The sequence below is a fragment of the Leishmania donovani genome, chromosome 4, assembly GCF_000227135.1.
Source record: "Leishmania donovani BPK282A1 complete genome, chromosome 4".
Lineage (NCBI taxonomy): Eukaryota > Euglenozoa > Kinetoplastea > Trypanosomatida > Trypanosomatidae > Leishmania > Leishmania donovani.
In genome coordinates, this window is record NC_018231.1 from 254,171 (window position 1) to 274,173 (window position 20,003).

General features: G+C 60.0%; 6 protein-coding genes across 6 annotated transcripts; all 6 read right to left on the reverse strand.

Annotated features, from left to right (window-relative positions):
• Window positions 1-394: 394 nt before the first annotated feature.
• On the reverse strand, window positions 395-898 carry LDBPK_040600 (hypothetical protein, conserved; the record flags this gene model as incomplete). Its single annotated transcript, XM_003858074.1, has 1 exon — window positions 395-898. One exon carries the CDS (start codon window positions 896-898, stop codon window positions 395-397), a length of 504 nt encoding a protein of 167 aa, XP_003858122.1.
• An 836-nt stretch (window positions 899-1,734) lies between these two features.
• Window positions 1,735-5,604, reverse strand: LDBPK_040610 (hypothetical protein; the record flags this gene model as incomplete). The annotated part of the gene is made up of 1 exon (XM_003858075.1): window positions 1,735-5,604. The coding sequence occupies one exon, from the start codon at window positions 5,602-5,604 to the stop codon at window positions 1,735-1,737; it is 3,870 nt and encodes a 1,289-aa protein (XP_003858123.1).
• Window positions 5,605-8,853: 3,249 nt separating this feature from the next.
• Window positions 8,854-9,870, reverse strand: LDBPK_040620 (hypothetical protein; the record flags this gene model as incomplete). Its single annotated transcript, XM_003858076.1, has 1 exon — window positions 8,854-9,870. One exon carries the CDS (start codon window positions 9,868-9,870, stop codon window positions 8,854-8,856), a length of 1,017 nt encoding a protein of 338 aa, XP_003858124.1.
• Window positions 9,871-10,552: 682 nt separating this feature from the next.
• LDBPK_040630 (hypothetical protein, conserved) lies at window positions 10,553-11,155 on the reverse strand (the record flags this gene model as incomplete). Its single annotated transcript, XM_003858077.1, has 1 exon — window positions 10,553-11,155. One exon carries the CDS (start codon window positions 11,153-11,155, stop codon window positions 10,553-10,555), a length of 603 nt encoding a protein of 200 aa, XP_003858125.1.
• Window positions 11,156-12,493: 1,338 nt separating this feature from the next.
• On the reverse strand, window positions 12,494-13,480 carry LDBPK_040640 (hypothetical protein; the record flags this gene model as incomplete). The annotated part of the gene is made up of 1 exon (XM_003858078.1): window positions 12,494-13,480. The coding sequence occupies one exon, from the start codon at window positions 13,478-13,480 to the stop codon at window positions 12,494-12,496; it is 987 nt and encodes a 328-aa protein (XP_003858126.1).
• Window positions 13,481-15,268: 1,788 nt separating this feature from the next.
• Window positions 15,269-19,057, reverse strand: LDBPK_040650 (serine-threonine protein kinase-like protein; the record flags this gene model as incomplete). Its single annotated transcript, XM_003858079.1, has 1 exon — window positions 15,269-19,057. One exon carries the CDS (start codon window positions 19,055-19,057, stop codon window positions 15,269-15,271), a length of 3,789 nt encoding a protein of 1,262 aa, XP_003858127.1.
• Window positions 19,058-20,003: the final 946 nt, after the last annotated feature.

Sequence of the window (20,003 nt, forward strand, 5' to 3'; positions counted from 1 at the left end):
ACACACACACACGTGCACACGCACATCACACACACACACACGTGCACACGCACATCACACACACACACACGTGCACACGCACATCACACACACACACACGTGCACACACACACACACACACGTGCACACACACACGGGAGAGATCAATGCTATGACATGGGAACCGTTTTCGAGGGTTGCATGGCTCCTTTAAGCGGTACCTGTGCACGAGACGCGTGCGGCGATGCGCGGTCACTCCTTTCCTCTCCTCGGCATCTCTACTTCTCAGCGCCAGGGAGACGGGAGGGGAGGGGGAGGAGGGTTGCACATGCACCGCCATAAACGCGCGCACTCGACCCGTTTCTCCGTAGTGTGCATGTGTGTGTGTGTGTGTAGGAAACAATGTGCCGCACGTTTACGCATCCTCGCCATCGCCGTCTGAGTCACGTGACGACGATGCGGACGCTGACGATGATAAAGCAGAGCCGTCCGAGCTCACGTCTGAGTCCGAGTCCAGCCTGCTGCGCAACTTCTCCTCGAGTCGCTGCTTCTTCTTCGCCTTTTTGGCGGCGCGGCGGCTGCGCTTCTTCGCCTGTATGCTTTCTAGTTTCGTGACTTTCTCATGATGCACCTGACGACGTTGCTGCAGCTCCGCTGCTGCGGCGGCCGCGGCGCGGAGGTGCTGCTGGCGCACCTCCTCACGCTCCTCTGCAATACGCGTGTTGGTGTTCGTCTTACCGCCGGCGCCGGCGATGGTGGACCGAAGCCGCGGCAGCGAGCGCATCGTCGCGATACTGCGGATGTACGATTCATGCTCGCGCTGCAGCCGCGCGTCACGGGCGGCCTTCTCCTCCGGCGTTAGCAGCGGCGGCGGCGCGTTGCCGCCGTGGTTGTTGCCGCTGGAAGAAGAGATAGACATGCTTTACCGATGAGTGGCGGGGCGAAGAAGGGCGCTTGCCGTAGTACTGACACAGAAATGTGTATGTGTGTGTGATGGCGCTTATGTGGTATGCGTGTTTATGTGAACAGAGGGGGAGAGAAGAGCGTAGGTGAGGAAGCGGAGGAACATCACGCGGAAGGGGCCGTCTAACGAACGGCAAGGCGCTTCTCGCTGTGTTTTCTCTGCGGCGTCCTTGGGTGGACGTGCGTGTTCTGCCGTTCATCGACCTGCAAGCGGCGCGAGATCTGCTCGCCGTGGAACTCACACTCACGCACACACGTGCACAGCACGAGAGCAAAGGACAGAGGGCGACACGGGGAGGGGCCGCAGCACCACAAAGAGAGGAAGAGAGAACGCGCACGTGGAGCACCCCTCCCCCTTCCCCAAGAGAGGCACGACCCCCCCCCCCCACTGCGTCCTCCAAAAAACAAGAAGGATGCATGCGTATATGCATACAAACATATGCTTGTATGCGTGGGTATACCTAGAGATACATAGCGCTATGGAGTCGATGCGTTTTCGCTTGCAGGTGTGTACACTTCTGGTGCACGTGGGCAGTGTGTCCACGCTACAGCACACACAACACACAACACACACGCTGAGAGAGAGAGAGAGGGAGAGAGGCAGGCGCTTGAGCAACGCAGCTCCATCAATCACACACACACACACACACACACACACACACACACACACACACACAGAGAGAAAGATGCGACAGAGACCACAGCAACGAGCCAGCCATGCCGGTTTCTCCGCGTTTGCGAGCAGAGTTACTGCAGTGATCAGATATCTTGCACACCCTCCCTCTCTGCGCACTACTGGTGCCGCTTTACTTCTTCTCGCCGCTTGTTCGTGGCCTCGAGGGAGGGCGTGCAGCGCGCCGCCCATTGCGCAGTCTTGTGTGCTCTGCTGCTGCTCGCATTCTCGCGTGGCGGCGAGGCCGCAGCGGTGATGGGGAGTGATGGAGCGCTGACATGAGTCGACTTTCCTTTCGCGCTTTTCGGTGCCTTAGCAGCTGATGGCGGATCGCTGACGCAGTTCCCCGAACGCGGACGCAGCAGCGACAGCGATGGGCCTGCGAGCGGGGCCGCCGTGGTGAACGTCGGAGTGGCAATAGATGCCCCGGGATCTGCAGATATGGTACGTGGAAGCGCAAAGACATTCGCCGGGGAGGCACACAATATCGACCTCGTTGTCGCTTTCGCCGCCGTGTCTCCTCGCAAGTTCTGGCGCAGGCGAGCACGGTCGTCAGCGCGGTGTCGGCGCTCAGTCGACTGAGCACCGCCGCTGCAGCCGCTCTTTTTCCGCTTCGTCACTGTCTGACTAGACGCTGGCACAGACGACGGCGCCGGCGAGCGTCGAGCATGCACTGCGTCGCTGCGGCCATCATCGCCGCCGTTATTTTCACGCAGCCGCTTAGTGCCAGCGTGGCGAGGCGACGGCTGCTGCTGCTGTTGATGCAGCCGATCCGTGTGCGGCATGGACGCGTCATCTGCCGCTGTTGCTTCGGCTACGGATGCCAGTGGTGGCTGGCGGAGGGGAGCCGTCGGTGGCGTGGAGGAGGACGCTGTAGCAAACGCGATGTCCGCACGTCCTTCACCGCTGCGAGTGACGCTGAGGCACGCCAACTCTTCGCTTCTGCCGGCGCGGTACGATGAGGGCGCGACGTCCCCCTGCTCTGTCACGATGCTGCTGCCGTCGGTGTGCGACGCCACCGCTTCCACCCCCATGCCTTCTGGCCTCATCATCGCCCTTTCGTGGTAGTGATGCGTTCTGGGGTCCTGTGGCTGGGGTGAGACGCTGTACGATGCTTCTGAGCCTCCGTACGCCCGTGCCAGTCTTGTGCCGTTTCCGCTCTGGCTGCCTTGGGTAGTCTCGCCATCCTGAGAGAGCGGTGTATAGCGCCGAGGGCCGCCGCCTGGGCTGCACCGACTCGTACTCGGACTGCAACGCGTATCACCGCCGGCAAGCGTGGCAGTCCTCGCTGCCTGCAGCGAGTGAACCCGCTGCTGCTGCCTGCGCAGGATATCATCGGCTTCGTCAGCCCACCGGAAGTCCATGTTGGAGACTGAGCGCCGTGCTGCCCTATCCTCGGGCAGAGATGGGTGCGGATGACGCTGCTGTGGCTCTTCCCTATGCTTTGATGGATTGAAGGACTCGTGACTGGCATGAGATGGTGGGGAGGTCGAGGGCGAGGAGGGGGGGACCGAGACATCAGCCACAGAAGCAGGGACAGGGTTTGCCGTGCGCGCTGCTTTTTTCACGCTTGATAAGCCACACTCCGCATGGCCTTCAGCAGGGACACCTCGCGGCGCGGCGGTAGCGCGCCGTTGCGCAGGACACTCGAGAGAAGGCCGCTGGGGCGACAAGGATACCGTCGATGCCGGCTCCCCAGCATCTCCTTCCGCGTCCTCTTCGTCGCCGCCAACACGCTCGTCCTCGACGCCAACAGCAACAGGCGCCACCGAGCCGCCATCACGCCTGCCCTGGCCGTCGTCACCGGCTTCCGCAGAGGAAGATGCATCCACCGGCGAATCCGGCGCCGTGGCGTCCCGCGGTTTAGCGTCGTCTTCCTTCGCTGCGGTATCGGCACTCGTACGGCTTTCCTGGCTGATGTTTGAGACTGTCATCACAGCCTTCTCTTTCTTCAAGTGAATCACCTGCGGGGGTGAAGCGCCCATCACGGCGGCGTCTGCTGCATGGTTGCCAGCGCAGAGCTCATCCGTGGCGCCGGCACCGCTGTCTGCCATATTAGTCGGAGAGGGAGCCGGAGAGGCCGGCGGCTGCGAAGCTGCAGAAAGTGCTGTCGGCGTTGGTGGGGTCTGAGCGTCACGTGGGCACCGCTCTTGCGGGAGTGGTGTCGACCAGCACGATGGGGGCGGCAGCGGCGACTGCGATGGCGATCCAGGCACCGGAGTGTGAGGCGAATACTCCAAATCACTTCCTTCACTTGCTTGACGGGGACGACGGCGCTGCAGCCGCAACCGCATCTGCTGCCGGCACGGTGGACTGAAGACGAGCCCGTTAGGGTCCGCCACCGGGCTCATCGACGTCGACACCCTGGTGGTGTGCCTGCGACGTATCGGCGAATCGAGCTGAGAGCTGTCCTCTCCATTTCTCGTGAGGCCACACGGCAGCGCTGACACGGCGAGTGCGGTCATGGTATCCTCCAGCACCACAATCGGCTTTGGCGATGGCGTCGAAAGACCTGCATAGGTGCCCACCACAGGGCACGGGCGCCATTGCTCAGGAGCTCCAGCTGATGGAGAGGTGGCGAGGGACAGAAACCCCACATCGTTGCCGTCCTCTTCACCTCTTTCGCCGTGCTCTGCGTCCTCTTCCTCATTGCGGCCGCCCCCTTCGGCAGACGGGCCCGTGTCGTGCGAGCTGCGGTAGTGGCAGTAGAGATGATAAGACCGAACGGGTGTGGTCGTGGCAGTGGCACTCTCCCACGCGCCGCACGACTCCGCCGCCTTCTCTTGTTGCGCAAGTGTGTGCGCCTGTTCATCATCAACGGCCCCGCGGCTCTCCCCATCACTGCCTCTGTAAGCGGAATGCTCCAACGGAGGACTGCAGCCTGCATCGCGTCCAGAGCCATCGCGCCTGCCCTTCTCGTCTGTTCTCACGGCGGCTGCTGACGTGGATGGCGTGTGCATGTGCAACGCCGGGGCGGCCGATGCCGCTTCCACTGACCACGTGTTGACACAGGGCTCGGCCTCCTCGTTCCCGTCGATGCAATTCGCGCTGTCGTCCTGCTCAAGACTCATGGGCGCCGCCGACGCGCATGACAACGAAACGTCCGACGTTGGAGCTAGGAGCGCCCGGTGAGGCGGCGAGGCGGCGGACAGGGCGCACCCTCGGTAAGGCTGCAGCAGAACAGCGCTGCCGCGGCCGCCATCATTGTCGACATCCCGGTTGCTGTCGGATCCGCGCTGCACCGATGAAAGCGGCGCGGGCACAGACGCCGACGCTATGACGGCGTCAGGGTGAGAAAGGGCTGTCGCGGCGCTCCGCGACTCCGAGGCACGCCCTCTGTCCACACCACTGGCTGATTGGGCATTCGCACACGCCTGCGGCACGCGCAGCGGCGTCGAAACCGACGTCTGCTCCACATCCGCGGAGGTGCATTGCTCGGTGGGTGGGGCAGCGACGCTCGATGCGACGTCGGGCAAACTCCCTTTCCAGGCCCTCTGTGATTCGTTCCCCCCCTTGTCGTCTCGGCTTTCCTGAAGAGACGCTGTTGTTGCCACTGCAGTAGCCGCATTCGATGGAGCACCGCGAGATTGTTCTCCTGGCGCAATCGCCGCCGCGGGTGCAGTCGACGGCGCCATCGACGCGGACGGAGCGGAGGTGTCGAGCTGGGTGGTGACTTCTCCAAAGAGCGACCTCGCCCACCTCCGATCATCGGCGCAATAATGGTGGCCTTGAGCATCGTTGCTCTCGCCGTTGCCCTTCGCGGACAGGCGGAGGTACAAGAGGCGCTCGAGGGTGAGGGGCACTCTAGCTGGCGCGTAGAGCTGCTCCCAAAGCGCGTACGCACTCGCCTGTATCACGTGCGCCTCGTCAGCGCGTGGTGCGCAGCCACCGTCGTTTTTCCCTTCTGCTTGTCCCGTCTGCGGAGGCGGCTTCGGCGCGGATGCGGAGGAGAGCGGACAGAAAGACCGCTGGTGCTGCTGCTGCTGCATCGTCGCGGAGAAGAGAAGGGGGCAGGGGAAACAGTGGAGCAAAGACGCAACAACAACGCAAGGCAAGTCAACGTATAGTGCGAGGCTGCTGATCTACGTCTGTGCCGCCCACGCGTGTGATGGGGCTTCTGCTGTTGCTGCTGCCAAGCGTAATCTAGTCAAAATGAAGGCACGCACACACGGCGTGCGCACCAAGAGGCGAGAGTGCGGGAATCTAAAGAGAAAGGAAGCGGCAGGAGAGATCGAGCTGGCGATAGAGGAAGCCGCACCAGCAGATGGTGATGGTAAGCTGATAACACGAACAACGCCCACACGCCATCACGTGCCTCTGTGTGCGCGTGTGCGTCTAAGAGGTGCGGGCCGAAACACAACGAGAGACGGCGAGAAGCGAAAACCAAACCACAGAAGGAAATCTTCGACCGGGGTGGAAATGGAATAGAGGGGGGCCGGCAGAGAGAAAGCGAGGTGTGTGTGTGTGTGTGTGCCGAGCCGCCCGTGAGTCTGTCCGTGGTGTAAACAACTGCTGCTCTGAAGAGATGGGAAGTAGGGGTGGGTGGGTGAGCCGAGATGTAGAAGGCGTAGACGAGACCGTCGCGACGGTATGGCCCTGCACACACACACCTACAGGAGTATGCGCGCACGCGAGGAGAGGTGGTGGTGGGTGGGTGGGGAGGGGAGTGGAGCGAACAGCTACTTATGCGCGCGCCACGTAGTTCTGATGCAAAGTAATTTGAAGAAGCGGCAGATGGCAGAGACAGTGGTGGCGGGTGCGATGTAGGGTCGAAGGGAGACGATGCACAAAGTCGCGGAGACAGACAAGGTGGGGCAGACATGGAGAAGGCACAGCGGCAGCAGTCGGAGCGATGGTGATGCGTGCCACCAGACGACATGGTCGGAAGGGGGAGGGAAAAATAAAGTTGAGGGAAAGGAGAAACGAGTCGGCGCTGCGGGGCGCGGTTCGCACACGCACCTCCAAGAAGTGAAGCACCCAAGTGAAGATGAGGGTTGCCCTGTACTCATGCAACTTTTTGTGCTACGCGTGCCGTTGCTGCTCACACACGATCAACCTGCTTTTCTGGCCCTTACACACTCCTCCCTCCCGCACAGCGCCTTGCCCTCAGCATGTACATCGCACACTCACACGCGCATTCGTACCGCCTTAGAATATCGTAGGCGCAGGAGGAGGGAAGACAGCGCATTAATACACACGGTGAGAGGGAGTAAGTAAGAGAGAAGGGCGAACACCACCACCGCCACCCGCGAATGCACACAGCAGCCGCCGCAATACGCCCCTTACAAGCAGCCGCGCGAGCGAGTCAAAGGACAGTAACATCACACACGCACACCGGATTGACCATGAGACCCCCCCCCCACACACACACACGGGGTGGAGAACATAAGACGTCAGGACAACAAAATGGGGGGTTGATGAAAAAAAAAAAAACAAGCAAAGACGAAAACAAAAAGGAAACAGGAGTCACCTGGCTGCTTTGCGGAGTAACGGGGATATACAGGCGGTCCGAGAACGATGGGCTAACAGCCGCCGCTGGGAGATCCTTGCTGCCTCTGTTTCGATTGCATCATCGCCGTGGTGTGTGTGAACACAGCATTCGGGTGGCTGCCTGGTCGAGGGTCTCCGGTACCCTACTCACAGTCGTCGGTGCTGTCGCGTGCATTGACTTTGTCGTAGCCGTGCTGTCGCTGCGTTGCGGTGGTAGTGTTGCCGGCGCCATCGCCGCCGCCAGAGGCTCCCCTGTCAGAGGTGGAGGGCGAAAAACAAACACGCACAAAAGGAAAAACTCCACCTCGCGGTCGCAAGTGGGAGTGAGGACTCCGTCCACCGGTGGATACGTGATGTGCCCAGTCACATCCATGCGCCAGACCGTGTTCCTGTTGTCATTCTTTCGCGTCCATCGCCTCGACGAACAACAGCGTACCCGTTATACGTCATCGTGACCAGCGCAGGAGGCTTCGATGGGATTGTGATTGAGGTTGCGGGCGCGGCAGCTTGTGCAGTTGGAGGGGATGCGGTCACTCTCTGTGCCATGGGTGCAGCACTCATTGCAGAGGCTCTGTTGAGGCTCTTCGATAATTTGGACAAGGACTCGCAAGTCATGAGAGGTGATTTTTTCCTGTTGCGTGCTCGACCCCAGCTTCCGTTCTCTCCTTCACGGCAGGCGAAGATACCTTCTGCGCCGTCAGCTCCGGCGGCGTTGCCAAGTCAGGTAGAAGCGCTGTGACAGCATCTAGTGCGTGCTGGAGAAGGCATTGGTGAGGGTGAGATTGAAATTGCTGCTCCACTGGCGCAACTCCAGCGCAGCAACCAGGTAATCGAAAAAAGCGTTCACGATGCCATTTACGCTTCTAGCGGTGAGAGGCTTGTGACCGGTCTCGTGATGGGATGCCGCCTGTCTGCTTCAGCTCACCTTGGATTCCTTGGGGTGATTTCCAAGGAGACACTCGTAGCCATTCCTACTGACGCACGACGTGTAGAGGGACTCCGACGTGAGCCCGTCGAAGTAGTTGTCCAACTGAATTTCCAGCAGGTCCATTCCAGGGGAGCACAGTCCGATGAACGCATCGAATTTCTGGTGACCATCGTCAACATGGACGATAGACTTCGAGATACAGCAGCTCATTGTATCAAAAGGCTGTGGTCAGGAGGGCGCCCTCTGTCGTGGTGAGCACTGCGAGGCAAAGATACAGGAACAGAACCATCTACAATGTGGTGGAATAAATGCAACACGCGGAAAAAAAGAAATCCATCTAAGCACAGCGAGGAGCATATGCCCTTGAGGAGGAGGGTGACCCACAAAGAAGGAAAGTCGCTGTCTTAGAGACCTTAAAAGCCTCCCAGCCCGCCTGCAACCGAGACGGCAAACAAAATCGTGCTGCAAAAAACATCATTTGGCTACAGCACCTAAATGGGCAGCCTTTGCACACCGATTTCTATTATGTAGGTTTTTCCAGAGGGATGTTCGCTCGAAGCGATGAAACTAGTCAGAAGAACAAAAAGTACGTGTGCAAATATTCAAGGATCCAAGAAAACAAAAAGGAGAAGCACAAACAGCATACATTGCATTGTAAACCAAGGATTTTTTTCGCTTGTCTGTGACTTCCTGCCTTTTCGTTGCTGTATTGCGGCTTTCTTTTCAGGCGAGGGTAATGCCCACCGAGATGAGAATAAAAAAAAGGGAGAAAAGTCAGATATAGTAAAAGCATGAACAAAAAGAACGCCGTCCTCATCTGTCATATATGTGGTAGATGGGGCATTCGACTTACTGGGGTGCTCGAGTTGGCGGCCTGCTGCTTGCCGATGAGTTGCTTCGTACGCGCCTTCAAACTCATTGTCCGCATAACGTACAGCTGTGATCCAGGCTGAGCATACTGAGGGGAATGCGTACCCACTTTAGGGTGACTCGGCGTCGGCCCACTGGAAGCGGCTGCATCCAAAGGAGAAAGGATCAAGGGCTGCACAGGATTTTCACCAGGTGAAAGAACAAGAGATGACGATGTCTTTTGTTCACTTATTTTGCTCTTTCCAGCGCTTGAAATATTTCCTCCGTGCAACCTTGCATTATCGATCTTGCGAGGTGCATGGCTCGCTGAGTTTCGACTGTCCAACACCATCAAGCTGTCATCGAGGCTAGGACGTCTCACTTCATGCTCGTGTTGGCTTATCCTCACGGGAGTGAGGCCAAGCTGCGAGGAGCACCACAGCTCTAGTTTCTCGCCTACAGTACTCATCATTTTCGTAGTCCAGCCTGCCAGCCATTCCTTTACTGCCTCACAGACGAGCTTGCACTGTTGCACGCTCGTGTTGCTGTCGGAGGCAGCTGCATCTTCATCTATACTGCAGACTTGCGAGCCGACCGAGACTCGAGCTGGAACGCACAAGGTCGATTGTGCAAGAGCGGTGTGGCGCGCCGACTTTCCCTCCTCAGCGCCTCCGCAAAGAGCAACCTTCTTCCACATGTCAGCTGCTTTTTCAGCTTCGGCGAGCTTCGACCGCAGCACTCGGGTATGCGCATCAAATACACGCTCGATAACAGCGTTAGCAAGTTGTTCACTGTTGACACGCAGCGGCTGAATGCTACTTGCTTTGGGCTCAATATGCGCTGCGTTCAGAAGTGTGATTGCTTTTTCAAGAACTCCATCCTTGTACGCCATGTATGTGAGTGCCTCTCCGCTGTCGACGAACTTTGGAATAGCAGTCGCTTCAAGCTCTCGTAGCAGTGCTATTACTTGCTCTCTTCCATCGTTCATTATCAGCGCCGCTTCATGTGAATGGAAAGACGCTGGTAGCTCACAAGGCAAAGCGCATTTTTGATAACAGATATCAACGAAAATGAAATGATGGCCTCGCAAGAAAATCTTGAGTAGAATAGAGGGGAATGTATACGTTAGAATCATTACATGAAGTTGGGCTTCAGTACGTGAAAGAGATCACTGCGACCCTGCAAAAAAAAAAAGGCAAGGCGTGCTCATCAGAGGTATGCTGGCTCTCTTTACCGAGCCTCTGCTGCGGTAGGGGCGACTTGCGCCGCCACGTGCTTCGATGAACTCCAGAATGTATCGACAGAAAACTGTGGTGGCTGCTGCCCCAGCCACAGTTCACCAAGGTTTCACTCTTTTCTTAAAGATTTCCCAAGAACTCTTTTGTTTGCTTGACTACACTAATCTGAAGAGCTGACCAGCAAAATAAAAGGAAATCAGAAAAGAAGGCGTGCTTAGGGCTGCGGAAAAAAGGATCACAAAGCGCTGAGACCCTGATTCAATATAACGCCTCATTTTCCCACTTTGCCCAAACACGGCGAACAAAAAAAGGGAAGCTCTTTGTAATATCCTAAGTGCTAAGATTTCCCAACTTGAAACAAACAACAAAAAAGACGGAAACAAGCAAGTTAGTATTTTTGTTCTCCTTTCCTTTTCGTAAAAGTTGTGTCGATTACTTGAACTCAGCGTACTGCGGGGCCTGACCGTAGCGGTACCACCAGATGCACAGGGTCACGACAAACGCCATCAACGTCGTGACGAAGGAGGAGTACCAAATGATGGACATGAACTCCTCATCCGTGCCAGGGCGTGAGTTCTGGTGCATTGCGTTCTCCGTCACGCCGACCAGGTTCGTCGACTCGCACACAAACAGCACACGAGTCCACAGCTCTTGCATGTGCTTCTTATAGTCGTTGCTCATCTTCTTGCTGGTCATATAGCTGGTCAGGCGCTTAACCTCGTACTCGTCCTTCGGGATAATGCTGCCCATGTGGTCCAGTTCTACAGTGTTAGTGATGGTTGCAGCATAGCAGCCCCTCTTGAACGCCATCTTCTCCTTCATGTACCGCTTGACGATCTCGTTAAAGCGTATCTCCGCGGCGGTGCGAACTTTGGTGCGGAATACGTGACGGCGGAGTGGGTAGTATACCTTCCCGACCTCTTTGTACACGAACTTCTTCGCCAGCGGACTCGTGTAGTTACACATGGGGTTGGATTGACCACCGAAGGTGGCCATGGCACCCCCGAGGGTCATATTACCGAAATTCATCGTCATTTTGGCGAACAAAGGACAGACTTGGTGTTCTAGTTGGCGTTACTCGCTTTTTCAGTGTTTGCGTTTTTTTTTTGTTTCGAGGGCTGTCAAGGAAACAGGAGGAGGGAGGCGAGAGAGCAAAAAGAGGTAATATAAAGTGCACAGTAGACGTAGCGAGTAGTGCTGTTTTGTGCGGTGCTAGTGGGAGAGTTAGAGCAAAGCAGAGGTGGCCCACTTCTTTTTTTTTTTTGTTGGTTTCGGGCAGCCGATAGTTCGGCGGCTGGGTGAAGTGATGGCGTTTACACCCTGGAAATCTTCATTTTTTTTTTCTACAAGCTCAACACCGAGACATGTGGAGTAGCACTTTGATCAAAGTACAATTGCCCTGTGCTCACAACCAGTCCAATCATGATTACTGTCAAGGCGAAAGATAGGGAGACACACACAGCTAGGGCAGCGTTTGATGCGGAGTCATCTCGCGGGTTCCACTTGAAAGTTTAAACTGATCGGCTGGCATGGGTTTCTGAGGGCACGCATGGGGTAGGGGGGCATGCGGGTGCAGTCGGTTTGGTGGCCGCCATGTTGGGCGACCTTGAGGGGGGGGGCGCCTTGGTGGGGCCGTGGGTGGCCCTGGCGGCATGCCCATCGGTTGGGGCCAGGGGAGGGGGGGGGGTTTGCCGGCCCCTGGCCGGGGACGTGGGTCGCGGGCCCAGCGCCACCGCCGCGGCGTTCGGGTTGGTGGGTGGCGCCGCGCTCTGGAAGGGGGCGGTGGTGTGATGGCGGTGTCGGTTGCGGTGGTGGAGGGTTGCTGAGGGCCGGCGCCTCGGCCCTCCGCGGTGCAGTTTTGCATGAACATGCCGTGCGGGGCGGCAAAGGCCGCCGCGACAGTTGGCGCGCGCAATCGCCGTTTCAGACGCTCGACCAAGAGAGGGATGTGCTGCCTCACTTCCATGTGTCTTCGCAAGTCTCTGCGAGAGCTCGGTGAAGGGAACCGCGTTACGGGAAGGCGAACCAGGCGTGCGCGCACACTCTCATCACCATTACTCCGTGGAACATCCAAGGCAAAACGACGACGAGTTTTTGGCGCAGAAGTGTACATTCGGTCTTGGTGAACCAAGGAAAAGCGCAGGGGAACCACGTGAGCGACTTCCTCGGCTTCGGGCGGGGAAGTGGACGGGTGCAGATCTGCTCGTGCGCACGCCCTCCCACGCAGCTGAGCGAAGCGAGCGAGAAACACATGTCGACAGCAGCTATCGAACAGAGCTGGCGAGGCGAGGCGGGGAGAGCGGGGGGGGGGCTGGGCTGGGCGTTAATGCTAATTACACGCGCGCAGCCTTCAACTCCCTTCCGAGACGGCGGCTAGAGCTTGAGATCCTTGAACAGCGCGCTCTGCAGGAGGTGGCCTGTGAGAATGATACTGACTGCTACGAGAAAGAAGTCGTCCGCGTACCTCGCGGCGGTGTACACGACAACGGTGAAGACGTGCACGACGCTGGCGTATGCGGCGGCGAGGGCCGACGAGGGCACGTTGGGCTTGACGGCCTGCTGCTGCTGTACGGCGCCATCGACTACCTCCGTCAGGCTTGTCGGCATGAGCATGTAGGCAAACATGGTGGCGTGGAGAACGGCGATGCGGAGCCCGATAACGATAGGCAGCAGACGCGCGTGTGTAATGACGCGCAGTCGCAGCACGCAGCAGTCTAACAGTGACACCTTCTTCGTGCCACAGAAGCCGCCGTTGTAGTTCTGCAAGAGCAGCACATCATCGACAGAGGGCTTCGAGTTGGCGACGGGCACGGGGCACGCGAGTTCTGCAGGTTGTCGGCACAGCGGGCACCGAAGCCGCCGGTAAATCCCGGAGCACTGCCATATCTGCACGAGACAGCGGGCGCAGAACTGCTGATGACCACACGGCAGCAGCTCCACGGGGTGGTCAACGACGGTGGAGAAGCAGATGATGCAGTGCACCTCATCTCCAGCTTCAGCCGCTGCTGCAGGCGTGGTATCCTCTGCTGCCTCCTGCGACGAAGTTGGACGCGTTGGCCGCAGGGCGGCCGCCATGGCTTGCACCTCGGTGTAACTCGGCAGCGTTCTCCAGTGGGTCGCTTGCTGCCGCATCCGCCGTGCCTCGATGTGCATCACGACAAACCGCGCTATCCACAAAACGAGCATCACCAACGCCAACGCCGGCACCGCCACGCGCAGGAGGTTCAACGCCATCGAGCCGCCACTCGACACGCTCGCGAAAATGTTGCAGGCGGCCGGGAACGTGGCCGTCGCTGGGTGGGACTTGTTAACGTACCTCGCCTGTGCAAACGTCCGCTCCGGTCGCGGTCGGTGCTCCATCTTGCCCCTCCCCCCTCCTCCGCTCCCCCCACCGCCACGTTCCCCGCCGCCGCCTTCCCTCGCCCGTATTGCGCCCTCTCTGTGTGTGCGTGTGCGCTCCTACGTGTGAGAAGCCACGTTGAGCAAGCGCCAGAGAAGCGGGCGTGTGCGGAGTGCGAGAGGAGAGGAGAGAGCCGAACGCCGCCGAAGCGGAGGAGGGAATACAAGAGCGTGCAGCGCAGCAGGACACACACCCACACACGCACACACACACACACACAGCAACAAGCCCTTCAATCTCCTTCCCCTTCTTTATACTGCAGGAAAGAGAGAGAAGTGTGCAAAACGAAAAGGGAAACGAAACCGTCGCTGTGCCTGACGTGTACGTATGTCGTCGTCGTCGTTGCCACGGACCGTGCGCGTGTGATTGCCGCGAGCAAGTGCGCTTTTCCTGGCTCTTGCGGCTGCGACAGCCAGTCAGACCACCGCACCACGCCAAGGGGTTCGCACGTATGCTGCCGGTTTCGTTGCGAGCACACCAGGGAGCACGTCGAACAAGATACACGCGTTCCAGTGCCGCAGAGACGTAGGGCACCGGCGCGAGAGAGGAAGCGGGAGACGACGACGAACGGCGCAGGCGGCGGAAAAGCAGTCAAGCGACAGCCCGAAAAGCAAAATAAAACACGCACACGCACACGCACACACAAGTATGTAGCAGACCAATGACACACGGAAATGATAGCGGAGGGCGAAACGGATAGGGGAGAGAGAGAGATCGTGAAGCGCACGCGTGCGTGCGCTTGCAGTCCCACGTACGCCGGCGTGGAACAGAGTCAGCGGACAAGACGACACACACACACACACACACACACACACAGATGAGAGCGTGAAGAGCAAGGAAGGAGGAGGGGGAGGGGGGGGGAAGTTACATTCACGAAACCACAAGAACGCGCGACGCAGAGAAACGGGTGGCCGTTGGCGATGACGACTCTGTCAGCGAGCCAGGGGATGGATGACGGCACAGGGGCGGGGCCAAGGCTGCAACTGAGATGGCGCGGAGTTGCAATCCACCACCGCGACAACGTCGGCACACGGAAACAGCAACAAAGTGGTAGACGAGGCCGAAGGAAAGCGGATGTAAGTATCGCGGGCGACGGAACGCAGCTGATATTGAAACCATATGGCAGAACGACGGCATGCACACGCACGGCGTGCGGGTGGGTCGGTGGGTGGCAGGAGAAGTGCCGGTGCAACAACGACAGCCGCACAATCCGCGCGTGCAGCGGTGTGGATGCCCATAGAAAAAAAAGGGAGAACAGGCGCACGGGGGCGAATACGACAGATAGAGAGAGAGAGTATTGGAGGACACATGAGTCGGTTGGTGGGCAGTGGCTCTGCGGGCGTGTCTGCTAGGCATCCTGCGAGAGCGCGTGCGGAGGGAGAGGCCCACTTGCACACAGGCATGCGAACGTACGCACGCCAGACGGGCGCTACGGCGACCTCCGGTGCGCGGCGGCGCCGTGCTCCACAGCTCCATCATGGCTTGCCTTTCTTTTCCTTTTTTTTGTGCGGTTTCTTTGCTGTGTGACGCTGTGGCGGAGCGTCAGGCACGGGCGCAGGACCTCAGCACGGCGGATCCTCTCCATCCTTACTCGGGCTTCAGCGGTGGTGGTGGTGGTGGTGGGAACAGCGCGATCGTGCGTTCCAACGCGTCATAAAGACAATCTTCCACGGGCGCAGCAACACACACTTGGAGATCAACCCACCAGCGGATGATGACGGGCTCGTCAGACTCATCGCCTCAGGGTATCACACGCACTCGCGCAACCACGGATGCCGCAATGCCTCGTAAGCCGTCAGCCGCCGAGAAGGGTACTTCTCCAGAAGCCCGCGAAGGAAGGAGGTGCCGAGCGCCGAGATGGGGGGTAGCAACACATCGGCGACGTGCCCATCAGGCGCCATCACGCGACCGACGGACGCATTTGCCTGCACACCGGTCGCGGCAGCGTCCGCGGAGACGTACACGAGGCGATCGAGGTCCACCTCCAGCCCACCCGACGCACACATGTCGGCGTACGCGGTGAGTGATGCGCAGAGCTGCTCCACGGTGGTGGCAAAGAGCGTGTCAGCCGGCGTCGCGCTGCTGCCGCCATCGCTGCCCTCAGCAAGGGCACGCTTCTGCTCCGCACACCGCACAGACGCCGCCACCGCCTCGGCGCGCCGGTGCCACTGCCGAGTCTGCTCCGAGGCGGCGGAGAACGCAGCTGACGTCTCGGCACGTTCTTTCGGCAGCACCACGCGCACCGACTCTACCACTGACAGCGGAGGTAGACACGCGACTTCAGAAGGAGGGCGTGCCGCAGAGCTGGACGGCCGTGACGATGGGAGCGGCCCAGCACTGGCTGGGGGGCCGGTGGCGCCTTTCGGCACTGCTGGGCGGCGCCGGTGCCGCTGGAAGCGCAGGGGGGCGTCATAGTTCACCACAGGTGGGCCACCCGGCCGCCGCGGGTTTTTCGCTGACGGAAACGGTGCCCGCCCCGTCAGCAGCGCGTACGCGATGACGCCGACGGAGTACATGTCGACTGCTGCACCGTACCCCATCTTGTCCGGGCGCAAGGCCGGGTTGGTGACCTCAGGGGCTGCGTAGATAGGGGTGCCGCAGCTCGTCGTTGCGTCGTTGCGGGAATAGATCAGCTTCACCCGCTCCGGCACCGCCTCCGTGGCTGCTGATGCCGCTGCAGCAGACCTGCCTTCAACGCCCTGTGACATCTGCGAGAGCGTCCCGGCGAAGCCGTGCAGCGCCCCTGCGGAGTCGAACGGATGTGTCTGCAGGTGGTCGAGCACATGCGAGAGACCGAAATCCATGATCTTGACGACCGGCCACATGTGCCGCGGTACGTGCACCGTGTAAAGCACCGACAGCGGATTTGTGAACTCCACCGCCTCACTGTCTTCCTCACACGTCGTCGCGGCGGATGTGGACGCGTCGCTTGCATGGTGCGAGTGAGAGTAGGCGCGGAGCTGATGAACCAACGTCTGCAGCTGCAGCGCGTTGAGCGCGTAGCGGTCGCAGGGGCGCTGCAGCATCAAATTTTCGAGCTTCAAGTCACGGTGGATGATGCCCATCGTGTGCAGGTACAACACTGCCTCAATCACTTGAACGATAATGATCTTCACAATGAACTCCGGCAGCGGACCGCCGACCGAGACGAGCTCAACGTCGTCGTCGTCGTCGCACGTAGCTGCAGTCGCCGCTGCCGTTGTCGAGTTGCTCTTGCCGTCGCCAAGCCGTTGCGCACCGGCGTTACGATGGTTGTTCGCGCCACGCTCGCTCTTACGAGCACCTGTTTTCCCCCCGCGCTCACGTCGCTTGTAGATCTGCAGCAGGTCCCACACTTCCCCTCCAGTCGCCTGCTCCATCACCAGTGCCAGGTGGTCTGGCTGGTCAAACACCTCGTACAGTGCGGTGACGTTGCGGTGACGCACGGCGAGGAGAATGTTGATCTCGCGCTGCTGACGGCGGCGGTGCTGCAACTCTCTCTCATATGTGCGGCGGAGTGCCTCGGGGAGGCAGCGGATCAGCTCTCGACGGCGTTGCTCACGATCTTGCTGCGACAGTGGCTGTGCGTCCCCGTCATCACTCGAGTCGTCGTCGTCTCGCGGCTTGTGCTGCGACTTCCGAAGTGCGCTGAGCGAGGAGGACGGCGTCAGGGCAGCGGGCGCTAAGTCGGCAAGCTGAAGACTGGCGAGCACACCTGCTGTCCACTCCTTCCGTCTCTGCGCGGCCAGATCGTCCGGCTGCGTCTCCATGAGCAACAGCTGCTCAATCACGGCGGCATCTGCGGCCGATATCGTCCCTGGCACTGCCCCCGCAGTACCAGGGGTGGCAACGGTGGCAGCGTTGCGGATGCATGACACAGGTGCTCGATCCGTACCGCCTTCGCCTTCCTCGCCATGCTGCTGCTGCTGCTGCTGCTGCCGAAGAGCTTCAAACAACATGCGCTGCTTGCGGATGATCTTGACAGCGAACACCTGTGGCGCAGCATCATCTGTGGTGATTGCGTCCGCCTCCGCTGCTGTCGTCGAGGCCGCCGACGCGGACACATGCAGCACCGAGGCTGGCGCCCGTCGCTCCTTCCCCCGTATGTAGGCTTCCCGTAGCTCAGCCGCCTCTGCCGGGTTCGCCGTCCACTCACCCACGCCGTCGCCGCTGAAGACGTACTCCCAGCTTGAGGGCACACCAGCCGCGACACCACCACCAGCGTCGAGGAGGGACGGCGACTGCGATGAGGCTGACGCCTCTGCGCGCAAGGCGGCGCGGTACACGGTGCCGAACGTTCCCTGGCCCAGCGGATGTGCCCGATCAAGGGAGTAGTACTCGTCAACGCTGTGACCGTACATGCGCCGCACCTGCGCCTCGACGTTCCACTGCGCTCTGCACAGCAGCGCACGCCGTCGCGCAGCTGTCTGCAGTGCCTGACGTTGCTGCTGCTCCTTCTCCGCCAAGGCGATGTCCTCATCAGTGCCTTGTGTCGTGCTCGCCTGATGCGGCTGCTCTGCCACCCAACGCACAAACGCCTCCGCCGTGAGGAAGAGAAACGAGAGGTTGTAGTCCGTCGTGCGCCGAGGGCCGGCATTGATGAGCTCCACCACGTCACCGTCGCGCAGACGCGCCGAGCGGCCTTTGCCCACCTTCTGGCCGTTGACGATGCATCCGTTTGTGCTGTAGTCAGAGAGCATAATGCGAGCGGCGTTGCGGCCGGTTGCATCGCCGCGTGGATGCGGCGCAGCTGGCGCATCCGTTGCGGGTTGAGGACTGCGATGAAGCGGAGCCACGACCTTGGCCACGGCGCCGGCCGCCTCGTAGGCCGCCCTCTGTGCCTCCTTGTCTTCCGCCGCCACTGTAGCCGCCGCCGCAGCGTCACCGCGACGAGGATCACTTCCCGGTTGGTAGGCGATAGTGCAGTGCACATTGCTGACACACGGATTCGTGGCGAAGACGACGTCGTTGCTGGCGAGGCGACCGAGACGGACAGCGCCGTTGTTGCTGCGAGTGCCACACAGGGGCAGGAGAAGGCGAGGTGATGGCGAGGGGTGAGACTTATCTCCCTCCTGCTGCAGCGAGGCCGCCCAACACTTCTCAGAACATACTGCGGACGCTGGTGCGCAAGGGTACGTGCTGCCGCTGTGGGAGCACGCCGGAAAGTAGAACTGCCGCAGAGCTGGTGGAACGTGCCGCCACAACCAGTCCTCTTCAGGCTCACGCAGGGACGATGAGGCTATCAGCTTCGTCACTGACTCTTTCCCCGGCGCGTCTGCCCCTTCCACAGGGCAGCGACAACGCGGCGCGTGTGCCAGCAGCCCGTTTTCTCTCGACGGCAGGTTCTGCGCGACGAGGACACCCCAGACACGCACACTATCCGCGTCACGGTCGTCAAGGACCTTGCCACTACACCCACCTTCATGGCGCTGCTTCTTGTGCGCAGGTGGCGCGTTACTGCTGCTGGTGCCACTGCGTTCCTGTACCGGTGCGTTCATCGAGAGCTGCTTGAAGGAGGAGAGAGGGAGGGGTGCAAGTGATGATGGAGTGCGCGTCATGTGTGCGCGTGTCCAGTGAGGTGGCAGGCGGGAGGGACGGGGTCGGTGGGTGGGGGGGGGGAGGGCACAACCTCCTGCGCGGCGTTATGTATGCGCGTGTTCTTGTGTGTTAGCGTCCGCCCGCCATGTACTGCGGACACACGCACACACACACACACACACACGCAGAGAAAGGCGCGCGCGCGTGCGTAGATATGTGTGTGTATGGCGTGCTCTCTGTGAAAGGGAAGAGGAGAAGGGGGAGGGGAGGGCGCAAGGACGAGTGGTGAGGCGCCAGGTGGCGTGGCCGAGGGAGAAGGGCGATGAGTCATCTTGCGAGGCTGCGTGCGTGGGGTTGCGTTCTGGCATGCATGTATGAGGTGCTTGCGCGCGTGCGCGCAACCTCATGGCCAAGCAGTGCTGCACCGAGTAAAAAAGAAAGCGTCGGAGGTAACGACGACAAGAGGTGGCGGTGGCGGCGGGAGGGGAATGCGGTCGCGTTGTGTGTGTGTGTGTGTGTGTGTGTGTGTGTGCGTATGTGGTATACCAAGGGAAGCATAGGACCATAATGAGAATAAAGATGTGTTGCCACGTGAAGGTGGACGGTGACACGCGGTGGGGAGGGAGACCGCCGAAGGTGCGGCAGCGTGCAGCGCATCAGCGCGGACACACACGCGCACACACGAGAGTATAGAAGCAGTGGGGATCTTGACAAGCAGCGGGCACAGGTGTGGAAAGAGACTTGTGGAGACTGAGGCGCCTCAGGAGACTGAGGAGAGAGGAGTGACGGATACGACTACGGCCACACATGCCGCGTTGGCGACGGCTGGTGGCGACTGTGTGCAGCAACGCAAGAAGAAGGGGGAGGGCGGCCGGCGGGACCGGTGTGTGCCTGTGGTTTTCGCGCTGTCTCTCCGGTATCGCTGTACAGGATGTCCCTTTCAATGCTACTGCGGAGGCTGCATCG